The following is a 15,517-nucleotide window of genomic DNA, read 5'->3' as shown; positions in this document are numbered from 1 at the left end:
TAGTAAAAAGGAACTAGAGGATAAGAAAGATTGAAGATTAGAGAAAGAAAAAAAATATGATTGATGGGGCAAGTCCCCAGAGAAGATGAGGGATAGGAGAGGATTGAATGTATAAGTGGAATAATTAGCTTTTGCAAAGAGAAAGTCCATCTCTTATCAGAGATGTGCAATAGGAAAGAATGAGAGGGGGAAAAAAGCCTTCTGTGCAAAAATAAAAATTCACTTAAATTAGTAGTGTAGCAAGTTGGCATGGCTGGGTTATTTTTGAGGATCACAAAGGATAGTAGGGGTAATCCAGCTTTGGAGTTTGATAAATACAGTTATTTGTAATACAACAAAAGAGCAAGACTTTAAGAGTAGCCACTCGGTCAACAATAAAGGGAAGGAAAGAACAGGAACTGGCCTCTACTGCTTTAAGCTTTGCAAATAATTTTATTATCTTCTTGAGGTTCACAGTAACCTTATGTGATAGGTATGGTACAATTGCTCTTATTTTAGAGTTGTGAAAATTAAGGCTAAGTAATATTAAATGACTTGTCCATAGCTACACAACTAATAAATGTCAGAGGTAAGATTAGATCCCATTTTCTCTTGATTCTAAGGTAAATACTCTTCTTTGCTTAATATAAAAATATATAATAAACATTTAAAATTGGAAATATGGAGATTGAATTAATATCATCAATAACACCTGAACGAAGTAAAATTGTATTTTCTTTTAATAGAATATTGGATACTTTACAACTGAACACTGACTATTTGGGGGAGAGGAAGAACTCATCTTTTGTTTCTCAGAACAAAGTGAGAATCTTCTACATCTCTTGTCTCATTTCAAAATGGCCTCTTACAAAGTTTGAGATGATAGATTTGGAAAATGTTCCATGCCTTTACTTACCACTGGTCTGTGTACATCCCAGAATGCTCTTTCTTGGCTATCGAGAATCTTCCTTTCTATCTTGTCTCTTTTCTTGTCAACTCTGTGAACAAGGTAGCAGTAAAAGAAAACAGCATTAATTATAATGATTCTCTTGGGAAAGAAAAACCTCACCGAGATATACACAAATAAACCTGACACCCAAATACTCACTTTGCTTGAGCTTCTGCTTGCATAAAAATAAATTCCCATTTCCGGGCAAATGCTCGTTGAAGTCTAGCCAAGCTCTCCTGAAAACATATCATAGATTAAGATCTGAGACCACATTTTTCTGCTATAGATTATTTGTAGTTAAGGTTAGCTGAAAAGTCAGATGTAGGCTTATTATACAAATGATGCATGTGTTTATCTAAGAGTTAATATAAGCTGTCTTCTTTTACAGCTATTCAGACATTTAAAAAGTGACTTTTAAAAGTGTAATTAAAATCTTTACCTGCAGAATTTGGAAATTTTGTTTTTGTTTTCAGACTTTTGCTACGAAGTACTATGGAAGTACAATCCATTTATTTGTCGTTGCTCCAACTTTAAACCAAGGCATAGTAAATTAACTCTGACTCTAGTTTAAATTATGAGCAGGGACACCAAATTTCCTGGCATACAATTGAAGGTTGATCTTTGTTTGCTCATACTCTTTTTTTATTTCTTCTCTCTGTATCAATGATCTCTAATTTGCTCATTATCTGGAAAGAAAGAAATTGAGTTCTTGCTCAGGTATTTTCTATTGATAGTGATCATTTCTTCCACCATAATGATCCTTAACTTCAAATTGGCAATGTGGTATAGAGGAAAGAATACTTGATTAGAGTCAGAAGCCCTGGGTTCAAAACTTGTCTTTAACATTTACTAACATCTCTGGGCCTCAGTTTTCTCATCTGTAAATGATGAGGTCAGGCTAGATGCTCTTTAATATCCCTTTTGGCCTTAAATCAATAAACTTGTTAAGCAGCTACTATGTGCCAGGTACTGTGTTAATTCTTGGGATACAAAGAAAGGAAAAAAGCAGTTCTTGCTTTCAAGGAACTTTCTAGCCTAATTTGAAAGACAACATGCAAACCATTATGTACAAACAAGATCTCTCTTTCTCTGTCTCTGTCTCTCTGTCTGTCTCTGTCTCTCTGTCTCACTCTCCATATGTATATATGCATATATATGTATATATACACATACATATATATATATGGATTGATAAATATAAGTTGGGACTTTGATTTCAGACATTCAGCATAATATATGTATTACCTTCTCCATTAGACCCATCCATCCACCCCACTCCCACCCCCACCCAGTCACTTCCATTTGTGTCCTGGAGCTTCATCAGTTTTATGGAAAGGTGTGAGAAATGTCAAGATAGGGGCAGACTGAATAAACTCTTTACATTGCCTGCTCCCAGCAGTCCATGAAGGTGTAAAGTGAAAAGAGTACAAGTTAAAGAAACTGGGTACCATTGCTATTTGTGTAGGGTCTTGATTTATTTGATGCTGTATAAAATGTCCAAGATCTGTTACTTACAGCTTCATAGTCTGCAAGCTCCAGTCGGGCTTTGTTTTGCATTGTTCTCTTGCAGAGGTAAACAGCTGAAAAACAAACACAAGAATCAGTCATTTCCTACCTGCTTTTCAACACCAGGGGCTTATAAATCAAGTCCAAATGGCTTCATCCTTCTTTCTCAGAAATGTAGTCTGTATTTTTTCCTTCCACCAATCAGAGGTAGCTGATGGCGCAGTGAATAAAAGGTCCGCATCCAAAATCAGGAAGGACTGAGTTCCCATTCAGCTGGATACTTAATAAGTGTATGACCCTGGATAAGGGACTTAACCACTGTTTGCCTCAATATCCTCAACTGCAAAATGGAGATAGTAGTGACATACATCTTGTAGGATTGCTGTGAGGATTAAAGGAGATGATATTCATAAAAAGTACCTGGAATAGTGCTCAGTACATAGTAAGTGCTATAGAAATTTTCATCCACTTTTCTTTCTCCAAATATAGTTCTTCATATATTCATTTGTTCACTGTACCTATTATATGCCAAACACTTTGTCAGATACTAGGGATAAAAAATATGAAAATAAAACAGGCCTCCTCCTTCAAGGGGCTTTCATTCTGAGCAACAATTATAATAATATTGATTTACCAGAGGTAAGGCAGAATGATAGTTAATTCATATATTCATTTGATAGATATTTATACAATACTGAAAATTCAAAACAGAACTGATTCATGTATGAATACACATACATATATAGAAAAGCAGTTTGGTTTAGGGGATAGAGAATTAGACTCAAAACCAGGACAGTGTTGGTGACACAGTATCATTGTGAACCTGGACAAATCATTTAATGTCTCAGTGCTCTAAATTATGTTCTAATGTTTAAATTACAAAGAGGATGCCAACCTACATTGGAAGACTTAGTTTCTTCCTTTATTCCAATGAAATGGCAGATCTAGTAGCTAATTCTACATGCACCTTGTAGTCTATGTATACACCCATTAAATGTATACTACATTTGTATATATATACTATGTGTATCACTACACATTTTATATCATGTTACCAATAGCTATATAAATATCTATGATCATTTTCTAAATATTTGTATTCAATTGTCAATTAAAACATTCTGATTAAATGGAGTTTCTTCTTTAGGTACTATCATCCCTGTTGCTTTTCTTTCTTTCTTTCTTTTAAAAAATACTCTTTATCTTCTGTCTTAGAATCAATACTATGTATTGGCTCCAAGGTAGAAGAGTGGTGAGGGCTTGGCAATGGGAGTGACACAGCCAGGAAGTGTCTGAGATTTGGACCCAGAACCTCCTATCTTTGGGCATGGCTCTTAATCCACTGAGCCACCTCACTTCCCCACCCCTCTATTTTTCTAAAATAGAGAGCTCAAAAGACTATTTAAAATTTATCCAGTCAATTCAGTATCCTCAATTACAACTGTTTTTTGGAATGCCAGCTCTCAGGAAAGCACTTCCTTAAGTTATTGAATTACTAAACTTCACAACAGGACTAAAAACAGGATCTTAATTAAACAATTTAGTAACAACTGGTTTCCATTTATCCTTCTCTCTTTACATTTATGACAAGTGGCATATTTCATGAAATTATTCATTTTACTAAACACAAGTCAGTGTTTCCCTTCCTTCTCTCTCTCTATTTTTTAATTCAATAGTCATATTTGAATGTTTCAGCATTCTTGAGACAGAGTTAGCAAGGCTTATTGCCACCAGCTTAAGTATTATAATTCTAGTTTTCCTCCTTTCAGCTGACTTCTCTCTGGGCAACCCTGAGCACCAGGATAGATTGGGATAAAGCCCATTTCTAACTCTTCCATAGCCAGGTTTCTGTAGGTGATGCTGAGATGACAGATGATAAATGATGCTGAGAATATAGAGCACAGTGGTCCCATACAGAATAGACAAAATAAATGTTAGTTGTATTTGTATTGCTACAGATAGGCTAAGATTTTACAGAAGCATTCATGTTGATGAAAGTATCCTTAGTATATGATTTAGCCAGCTTTTTTTTTAACCCCTACCTTCTGTCTGAGAATCAAAAGTGTGCATTGGTTCTGAGAGAGAAGAGTAGTAAGGACTAGGCAATGGGGGTGAAGTGACTTGCTCAGGTTCACACAGCTGGGAAGAGTCTGAGGCCAGATTTGAACCTACCTCTAATCCTGGCTCTCAATCCACTGACCCCCTTAGCCAGCGTTTTAAAAGCAGTATTAGGGATCTTGGTGACAAGGGAAGGAAAGGTCTGTAGAAATTCTGCCACAAAGGATTATTCTTCTTCAGAGATGGTAGAGGAATCAGAGAGTGCTTTTTTTCCCCTAACTCTATCAGTCTCACTCTGCTATAGAGTTTCACATAATATATCAATATCCCTGTAGTTCTTTGAAGCTGTTTCTTTATTTTTTGAGGATTTTGTCAAATGCATTTAAGTTGAAATGTGTATTTTGGCAGCAGTATCTATAGTGAATTTTTCTTTTGTTTCAATATTGAACATTCTTCCTGACAGTGACCACAACTTTGTCAAGTATGCATCTTTCCATTTAATTCCTGAATTGAGTGAGATTCAATAATAATAACTGATAGTATTTATATAGTACTCTAAGATTCACAAAGCCTTTTAAAATATTATCTCAATTTATATTCACAATAAAGCTTTGAGGTAGGTGTTATTGTTATCCAATTTTAAAGATGAAGAAACTGAGACAGATAGAGGTTAAGAGATTTGCTCAGGGTCATACAGCTCATAAGTGTCTTAGGTCAGATTTGAAATCAGGCCTTCTTGACCCCAGGTCCAGTGGTCCTGGCTAATAAAATAATTTAACACTTTTCAAAAGAAAATGATCAATATTGTATCTGTAAAGCAATATTGTATGATTTTAACATATTCATGGGAAACACTTCATTTGTAGAAATCCTTTAAGATGGCATTTTGCTATAATGATTTAAAATAAAAAAAAACAGAAGCACAATGGGTTATTGTATTGTCTGCATGTTTCAGTCCATTGTGTCACTATAAAATTCTGTTTGCTAGAGAATTTCATTCCAAAAAGCTTGCCTTTTCCTTTTTTTTACCTATATAAAGAATGGATACCTTTCATATTCTCACAATAAACTTTGTAGAACAATGAAGTAGGTTTATCTGCCACATTTATTGATTATTCATCTTATTTTGAGGTAATAATTTCTTAGATTTTTCCAAGACTTTAGTAATTTTTCTTCTACATATCATGAGAATTGATCTCTCACTAGTCCTAAAATTGGGTCACTTCTAGCACATACTACCTTTGTGTATAATTTATCTAGTCCAGCTATTCTTGCAATATCTGTTTTCTTTTGTGCCATTTCTACTTTTTTCATGTAGCAAATTGACAATGATGGTATTAAAGTTCAAATAGGGTTTCTATTCAGTAATTTATGGAGAGACTAATCCAATTTTCATGTTTATTTTTCTCCCAATTTCATTCTTAAATGCCTTTAGAAGAATATGATTTATTAGGACACATGATTAGCTTTCTTTAAAAATTTTCTTCCTTCTGTTACTTCATATTTTTCTGAGAATTATATTACCTCTTATTACCTGTCACTATTCTATATAATGATGATTACCAATATATTCTATTTAAAATTGATGTTGCCATTGCTTTTGTTTTCTCTTCTCTTATTAAGGAGATCAGCTACTTTTTGATATTTAGGCTTTTTCTTAACTTTGTTTTGGTGATTGATTTACATCAGTTGAACTCCATTGGAAATGGCATTAGTCTGTGTTAATATCTTTTACTTTATCCTTTCCATAGCTGTCAAAAGTCTCATCTGCTAAAAAGAACTGTTGGTGACTCCTGTCACTTATATGACTAAATAGAAGCACCTCATATTTATATTTAAAGGTCACTATGGCTCTAATGTACCTTGTCAGCCTTTTTTCATATTATTCTCTCTTATGTGTTCCATATTCTAGCCAAAATGGTCTACTTGCTGCCTCCCAAACTCAGTGTTCTATGTCCATGAATTCAGTCTGAAATGAATTCTCTCTTCCTTAGAGCTCCCTAGAATTTTTATTTTCCTCCATGGCTCCCTCCATATGTAACCCTCTTCACAAAAATCTCATCTGATCTCTCCAATTGTAAGTACTCTTTGTGCCTCTTAGTACCTTGTATTTTGTTTCTGCATGTGCTATATCTGCCAAGTAGACTGTAAACTCCTTGGGGGTAGAGCTCAATATCATCTTTGTCTTTATATTACCAGTACCTTGCATTTTGCTTTACATTCACTGTCCTAGGTACTCAATAAATGTTGGAGGAATTAAACTGATAACTGAATAAAACCATGACTCTGTAGAAAATGCATCTCTAATTATATTCCATTTGTGGATTCATGTTGGAATATTTGTTGGTATAATGTGGTCAAGTCCTGACCTTGTATCATCTTCCAACACCTTTTATTTCAGAGCAGTCACCACAAAGTCCAGCTGAAATAACTGAGAAAACAGACCAGAAATGGAATAAATATCTGACAATTTTGTTTATTCTATTTTTATGTGACAGTATCTCATGCATAAAAGGTCAGTAAAAGAAAATACAAATCACTTGATTATGCAGTCTTAAAAGCTCTAGCAACTTGGTTTGGTTTTAAATATGTAACTCTATGTTCCTATTTTACAACTTTCTCGTAATTCCAGTGTAGGTCTATGACTAGACGATATTAAAAAACAAAAACAAAGGAAGGGAATTAGTTCTGTATATTTTTTTTCAAGCAACCTCTTATTCTTGAGGAACCTCAGACAAAGACTCGAGCACCTATGATGGCTACCATACCAAGACATGTTTGATGTCTTCAGTTTTCTGTCCCTTTGGCTAAAGACAATGTTTGTACATGCTCAGATCCTATGAAACTGCAGATTCAAAGAAGAAAAACTGCAGCTTTGTCAATATTTATTTGGATAAATTTTGCTTCTCTGTCTTAAGTTTTGCCTTTAATCATGTTTCTAACACCTGGCTCCTGATATGCTATTTTCAGATGCTTCTTAGATCAGCTCTTATATTTCTCTTCTCTCTCATCACTTGATTAATTTATCCATACATGTAAAAACATGTGTTGGAGCTTCCAAATCTATCTCCTTTAGCTGATTCTGAAATGTTAGGAGATAGAACAAGTGACTGGAGTTCAGTGATTCCTGAGACTTTTGACTATAGAGAAAGTTGAATTTTGCTCTCCATTCTAAAGGTGATTGTCATCTTGCAAGTTTGGAAAGGGTTAAGTAAAAGGAAGGTCTTTCCAGATAAGACATTTTAACATTGAAAGAAATATGAGAGACAAAACCTTCCACTATCCTCAACAATTGATTTGTCAATGGTATAAGGAAAGGGATAAACAGAGACCAGTCTGGCAGGCATGAAAATATAACTGGGTTTCCTAGTTAACTTAACCTACATGTGGCCATTTGGCTGATTTGTCTTTCCGTATAACTTCAGTAATTTGCCCTCTGGTTCTTACATTGAGTCCTGAGACTCAGAATGAAATTGAACATATTTATGTTTTCAGTGTTGAAAGAAGTCAATCTCATGCCTTGTCTATTTTATATTTGGATCAAAAGCAAACAGTATTTTACATAATAACCAATAGACCAAGTGATGTGAACCCATTGGATTCAACCAAAAGTATGAAACAGAGATATGATTTGAATGAACAGGTACCATGTCTGCCCAACTGTCAGATTCACCTAACTTCCTTAGTACACTTTATTTCCCATGATTTATATTAAAAATCATAGTAGGGAACTACAATGGAGTTTTCTATTGTTCCCATATGGCAAAATACATTGTATTTAGAGATATATCAATTTTTCTAACTTGTTTATCTAAATCCTGAGATTTAACATTCTCACTCTCTCCAAATCCTTCTTCTAAAGTTTCTTTTATTTTGACCCTTTCTCATCAAACAAAATAGTGCTTCTTTGTTTTTAAGAGGTAGACTATTGCAAATTATGCCAGTTTTAGAGTCAGAAGACTTGACTGACACAAATATCAGTTTTTGTAACATGAATTTACATTACTTGAACTTCTGCTTTTTTATTTGTAAACAGGGATAAAAATATTTGAACCATGTACCTCACTTAGAAAGTTATTTATAAATGCTATAATTATATATTAATTATCAGGCTTTGTAAGTGACCCATGAAGACATAACAAGGATGAATTTTGAATAAACTAAGCTAGATTATAGAAATATAACAAATTTTCATGTGAAAATAAGATAGTATATTAACCCAAGTATATATGCATATATCATTACAACCATCATCTTTATCATCACCAGAACCAGAATTTATATAGTCCCTTAAGATTTACAATATTCTTTATATATGTTGTTGAATTTAATCTTCACAATGTTCCTGTAAAATAGGTCCTATTATTATTATTATTCCATTTTTAGATGAGAAAACACATTTAGGTGACTGACCTCAGAGGAATAAGAAAGTGTCTAAGGTAGGATTTAAACTCAAGTCTTCATGTTTGTTGAAATCCAGTACTTTATCCACTTCTTCACCTAAAGTATAATCATTGCATTGTTCCCTTATCCTTTGAACTGGCAGAAAATAAGCTTTGACTGATATTCTAAGCACAAGAATAATAACATCTAAACTCACATTTCCCATCATTTTGTCAGTTTGCACACAAAATTGGTCTGTTGCTTCTTAGGAACATTTTTCACTATGCCATCTTTTTGCTTTGGACTAACATTTTGACTTCATAGAAAAAGTCCTAGATCTGTGATTTCACAGCTTCTCTTAGGGGAAGAAACCACTTTGCCAATTCAGGTGCACACTTAATTGTTTTAGAGTTGACTGAGGCACTGAGGTGTAGTGTGACATTATGTGTGTGTATGTGTGTATATACATATACATATGAGGAGGGACATGAACACAATCTTCCAGGATTTGGGGATAGTTCTCCCTTTACGATACTAGTTTCCTCTCTTTGTGTAATAATTACCCTTCCCTGACAGCCTCACTTAAATGTCACCTTCTTTGTGATTCCTTCCTTAATATCCCACTGAAATCCATATCATTTTGTATCTCTTCTAATATACTCTCACATTCATTATAAGGGTGTGTATATGTGTTATCCTATGTGTATAGATATGGAGTCAGTGTGTTTGTGTGTGTATATACACACACATGTGTAAGTAGGCAGTGTGTCTATACCCACATGCTTATATGTACTTAATATGTATATTTGTATAAGTATATATGCATGTATAGTCATTAGATTGATAGATAGGGCACTGCATATGAATATATACATGAGTAGTTAATTTGTATCTATAATGCATATCATTTATTTATATTTAATTATATTTTAATATGTTTAATATGTGTCTATGTATTAATTATATGATATATGTACTAATGCACATAGTCAATATACATATATGTGTGTATGTAGTTAGTGCATGTGTGTATGTACATATGAGTGGTAACAATGTGTGTACAAATAGCTATAACACACATGTGTAGCATCTATGTATGTAACCTGTTTCTATATATGTATATGCATTTATGTGTGTGTGTGAGAGAGAGAGAGACAGAGAGAGAGAGGGAGAGAGAGAGAGAGAGAGAGAGAAAGGGGAGGGGTTCTTGTTTCTTCTACAAGACCAGACATCTTAAAGAACTTGATTCATTTTTGCTCTTGTACTAATATCTATTGAGCCTAGTACAGTGCCTGATGTGTGGTTGGCAATGGATAAAGAAATGAATGAGAGACAAGATAGTGTCTTAGTCATCATTATTAATATCTGTAGTGCCTAGACCAGTTACTTGCATATAGTGAGAACAAAAATATTTGTTGAATGAATAAAACCTCTTTTTTGCCAAGTAAATTTTCCTTGTTCGTTCATTTACATTTCAATAAACATTTCCACTATGTACAGTGCATTATAGATGGCATTAGTAATAGAAACAGATAACAAAAGATGTTACCTCAAAGAGGAAAGCTACCTCTGGATAAATCTTCAAAACAGAGATAGAGACAGAGAGAAAAGGACTGAGACAAAGACTGGGAGCCAGAGATAGAGTTGAAGATTTTTGTTGTTTCTAGGATTATTTCTTTAGATCATAGCAAAGAAGGAATGTAAACTTTGATAATCTCCTCAATGTTTTGGCATTCTGTGATAAAGCTTCAGTTGCCCAGCCCTATGAATGTTTCTTATTTGATTCATTTACTAACATCATAATTTACAAGTCACATTTCAATTAATTCAACTATATAAATTGCTGAGGTAACACAATAGAACAATTTAATAATTTTATATAAAATATTTTTTACAAAATTACATTTTTCTGTGTTTTAAAATATCTTCATATTCATTGTTTCTTTTGAAGGACAGAAAATAAATGGATATTTATTGCAATAAACAAAATTCTATGCAGAATCTGGCAGATTTTACTGATTCATAGCAAAAACTATAGTGCTTTTCTTTTTAAAATATATTTCAATGGCTATTTGAAAATGATTTGGTAACAGTATGAGAAAATTATAATAACATTTGGAAAAGCAAAAGTTTGATACTACCAAAAGAATTCATAAAAAATAATTTAAAGGAAGTAAGTCTAACAATACCATATTTTTAAGTATATTATAAAGCATTAATGATGAAAACTATCTGGTACATTTTCCAATTGATAAATGGTCCAAAGATTTGAACAGACAATTTTTAGATAAAGAAATCAAATACATATGTTTCTATACTTACATATGAATATTATATAGTTATATTTTAAAATAATCTACATCAATATTGATTAGAGAAATGCAAAACAAAACAACTGTGAGATATCTCACCTATCAGATAGGCTAAAGTGAAAAAAGGGCAAGATACAAAAGTTGGAGGGAATGTGGAAAATATGGATATTAATATAACGTTGGTGGAACTGTGAACTGATTAAAATATTGTGGAGAGCAACCTAGAAATATACTCAGAGTTATAAAACTGCATATGCCTTCTGACAATAATATCAATATTAAGTTTATTCCTAAATTGATAAAGAAAAGTAGAAAAGAATCTATATGTTCTAAAATTTTTATAGTAGATTTCTTTGTGGTGGCAAAAACTGTAAATTGAAGGAATACTCATCAATTGGGGAAGAGCTAAACAAGTTGTGACACATAATTGTGATAGAATGCTACTGTGGCATGAGAAATGACAAATTAGTTAATTTGGAAAAAGAAAGATATGGAAGCATGAAGAGTGAAGCAAGCAGAATCAAGAGAGTGTTATATACAGCAACAGAAATATTGTTTGAAAAATGACCTGTGTATGTCTACTTCCAGAGAAAGAATTACTAAAAGTAAGTAAGACACTTTTATATGTATGTATATTTTTTGTCAGATGATGGCTTCTCTAAAGGAGGAAGTAGAGAGAAAGAGGGAGTTAACTGGGCATTTAAAGGTAACAAACAAATAAATTAATTTAATAAAATTTTTTAGGTAAAAGAAAAAATTTATTCTTTATAAATTATTTTTATAATTTTTATTTATAGGAATATGTAATTTTATATATCCTTTGCCTTTCTATTCTTTATTCCTGTGAAATCATAGATCTGGCCAAAAAACCAAAACAGAAAATAACAAAAACAAAACCTTTTTGGTCTATTTCTTTAATCAAATTTGGTAGTAAAGAGTTAACATTAAAATTATTTCTCATATAATATTGCTATTCTTATCCTCTATACACCTACATCAGAAAGACAAATTAAAATTGAAAGATAGGAAAAGGAAAGAAAAGAACCCAGAATTATATTCTCTTGAAGAATCATGTTGACACATATAAGTGGGGCTGGGAAAGAGGGCTTACAGAGTAGATGGAGCCTTAACTGTGTCTTAAAAGAAGGATATTCGAAAAGGTGGAAGTTAGAAATAAGAACATTTCCAGTCATAGAGGATAGCCAGTTCAAAAGCAGAAAGAGAGAGGACAGATATTAGTATGTGGAACTCTGGAAAGAGACAAGGACTGATTAAATGTGCCTGTGAATCATTTAGCATAGAGACAAAATTCAGTCTTAAAGGAGCTGATTATGTCAACAAGTAAGAAAGTATAGAAAGATAAGATAAGAGAGTCAAACAATCAAATGTAATGGACTTCTCTACTAGCAGCAATGCAATAATCCAGGACAATTCAGAGGGATTTATGAGAAAGAATGCTATCCACATCCAGAGAAAGAACTGTGGGAGTAGAAACACAAAAGAAAAACAACTGCCTGATCATAAGGATCGTTGGGGATATGATTGGGGATGTAGACTCTAAATGATCACTCTATTGCATATATTAATAATATGGAAAAGGCCTTGATCAATGACATACAGAAAACCCAGTGGAATTGTTTGTTGGCTGTGGGAGGGGTGTGGGACGAGGGGAGAATAAGAACATGAATATATAATCGTCGAAAAATATTATAAATTAATTAAATAAAAAATTTCAAGCCTAAAAAAAAGATAAAAGAGCCAAAAAGAGAGACTTAGAAAATATCCAAAGTCACTTGGGCTTGATATTGATAAAATATAAACTGAGAAGGAACTGTCTGATGGGTAAGCTGAAAACAAAAAGTAAGGGGGTAACTAGGAAAAGAATGTGATAAATAATGTCAAATGCTTTAGAAATCAAGAAGAATGAAGATTGAGAATATTTATTAGATTTTTATGAATACATTATGGGAAAAGGTGAAAAAAGGGAACTGGAGGCAAGAAATTGAGTATTGAATTGTGTTGTGAATAATTTGAAATTATCTGTTTTTGTTGGTAAGAAGGGCCACATGGCCAAACTTTGTAACAACATTGTTATAGGCTGGGAAGAACAGTGAGGTATAGGGACTGACCCAACTGTGGAGTCAGTAGGTTAAAAAAAAAACAACCAAAAACCTCTATTAATTAAGGTTTATAAGGATTTAAAGGTTTAATGGAAAGGTAAAAGCATATATATATATATACTATATACTAATGGGGTACTAACTCCAACCACAACCAACTCAAGGCCCCTCATGGGGCCCTCTTATGTCTGGTAAAAATCAGACCTGCTCTCTCCTTATCACTACTTTAACCCAATTCCTACCTAACTAAGCTTATTTCTAATAACTATTATTTTTATATATTATAAAATTACTATCTCCTTGTAGTTGTTCAGTTCAATTGTTCCAGTCAGTCAAGGGTTTTGGCCTAGTGGCTTCTGACCTAGAATAGCCTGGAATGGCTGAGCCCAGCCTGGTCCACTCTGAACAAAAACCAGATTTTCTTCTTCTGACTGTTGGTCTTCCTTTCACAGATCTTCCCCAAAATGTCCAACTTCTTTTCTTTCCAAAACTGTCACTCCAGTTCAAGGAATTCCCAAGAGCCAAAGTTTTTGCCTCCTCTCTGGACAGGGAACACCAGAGAGAGACAGATTGACAGTTGGGCTTAACAGAACTTCCCAACATCCCAGGTCTCACAGAATTCCTAAGTAAGACCTTAGCTCAAAGTTCCACCCAAGGAAGTCTGACAGGATTCTCACTCCTGTCACTAACATCAAATTCTTAATTAAAACCCCAAATCTACTTTACCCTTAATAATTACCCCTTGCGATCCTATTGGTAAGAGTAATCTTAGCAAGAGTAATCTTACCAATTCAATTGTAGGTAGTAAACCATGCAACTCCTAATCTTATTCCAAAACTTATCATACTATTCCCCCCACACCACTAAACAGTGCTTATATTAACCTTATTCTAGCACTATTCTAAACCTATTCTAAAGTAAAGTATGCTGAGGGTAAAAAGAGAATTTCAAGAAACAGGAAAAAAAATTAAGGAAAATACTTGCAAACATGCAAGTCCAAACATTACAATTACAAAAATTCAGAATGCAAACATTTGCAAAAATACCATAACAGAACAACAAACTTGCAACCTATGCTGTTACAGAAAATAAAAACCTATCTAAAACAAAACCTATGCAAAACAAATGCAAACTGCATCTTATAAATACTATGGAAGAAATTCAAACCAAACTGTTTAACTCTGTTGAAACACATACTATGCTAATACAGGAAACCAAAAACTGTCTAGAGTAAAACTCAAAAATAACTTGCAATGCTAAGAAAACTAAGAATCTTTAAAGAAACTTAACTATGCACAAATATACAGATGTGTACCAATCTATAGTATTTATATGCTTTGTGCATGCTATTTACATATTTTACATGCTATGTACAAACTGTATGCATATTCTGCTAGAATCCTCTATTAGAAAGATCTGAAATCCCCTTTGAAGTAGGTATAGAAAACCTTAAATATTTTCTCTTACTAAAGATACACAATTTTCTTTGCTATTATTTCATAGGAATATATGAAATCTATCTCTGAGATAAGAATCTACTCTATAATGTTCACACCTATTGCAATACATCTATTATAAGTTGATTAATTCCCATTTATTTATATAATCATGAATTTTAACTACTGAGTTATGTGGTGTCACAAATCATGTTATAAATGCCCTATATGTTGCTGATCATTTTAAACTAAAATATAATCCTTCTATGTTAGAAAAGTCCATCTGTCATTCACTTACAAAGCAACATCTTCAGTCTTCTGTATTCTTGCTCCAACCTGCTTTGCTATCAGTGTTCAATGTTGTATGCAGCTATATGTTCTTAGTGTGTTATGTATGTCAGTGTATACATACAGTTACTATCCATAGCCATTCTGTTATCCTCTTCCCATTGTCATTCACCTTGTCTCCATGCAGTTGTCATCACTGTTGTTGCTATAATGTTGTCATTGCCATTGTCATTGTTGCTGTACTGTTTTCATTGTCCTTGAAATTGTTGCTGTGACATTGTCACCTTGATCCTTATCTCCTCATCCTTGATTAACCTCTTCACCTTGCAGACATATTGTCTGAAGCCTTTTCACCTGTCATCATCTTCTTCACAAGGGAACAGTGAACCCACAATACCTTTTCCTGTACCCTGATCACTGAAGGTGCTGTCATTAGAGCATGGAAAAGCCCCTCCCAAGCTGGTTGTATTGCACTAATTCTACTAA

At 33.3% G+C, this 15,517-nt stretch overlaps 1 protein-coding gene across 4 annotated transcripts in view; it reads right to left on the bottom strand.

Annotated features, from left to right (window-relative positions):
• Positions 1-15,517, bottom strand: part of RGS7 (regulator of G protein signaling 7) — a 742,720-nt gene that overhangs the window by 150,225 nt on the left and 576,978 nt on the right. For all 4 annotated transcript variants that reach the window (XM_007481562.3, XM_007481561.3, XM_007481558.3 and 1 more), the window contains exons 7-9: positions 2,444-2,508; positions 1,088-1,164; positions 896-977 (exon numbers count right to left, since the gene is read on the bottom strand). In XM_007481562.3, the coding sequence (XP_007481624.1) occupies positions 896-977; positions 1,088-1,164; positions 2,444-2,508 (224 nt within the window). The remainder of the gene's footprint in view (positions 1-895; positions 978-1,087; positions 1,165-2,443; positions 2,509-15,517) is intronic.

This window comes from Monodelphis domestica, chromosome 2, assembly GCF_027887165.1.
Source record: "Monodelphis domestica isolate mMonDom1 chromosome 2, mMonDom1.pri, whole genome shotgun sequence".
Taxonomy (NCBI): Eukaryota; Metazoa; Chordata; class Mammalia; order Didelphimorphia; family Didelphidae; genus Monodelphis; species Monodelphis domestica.
This window is presented reverse-complemented; position numbering and strand designations above follow the sequence as displayed.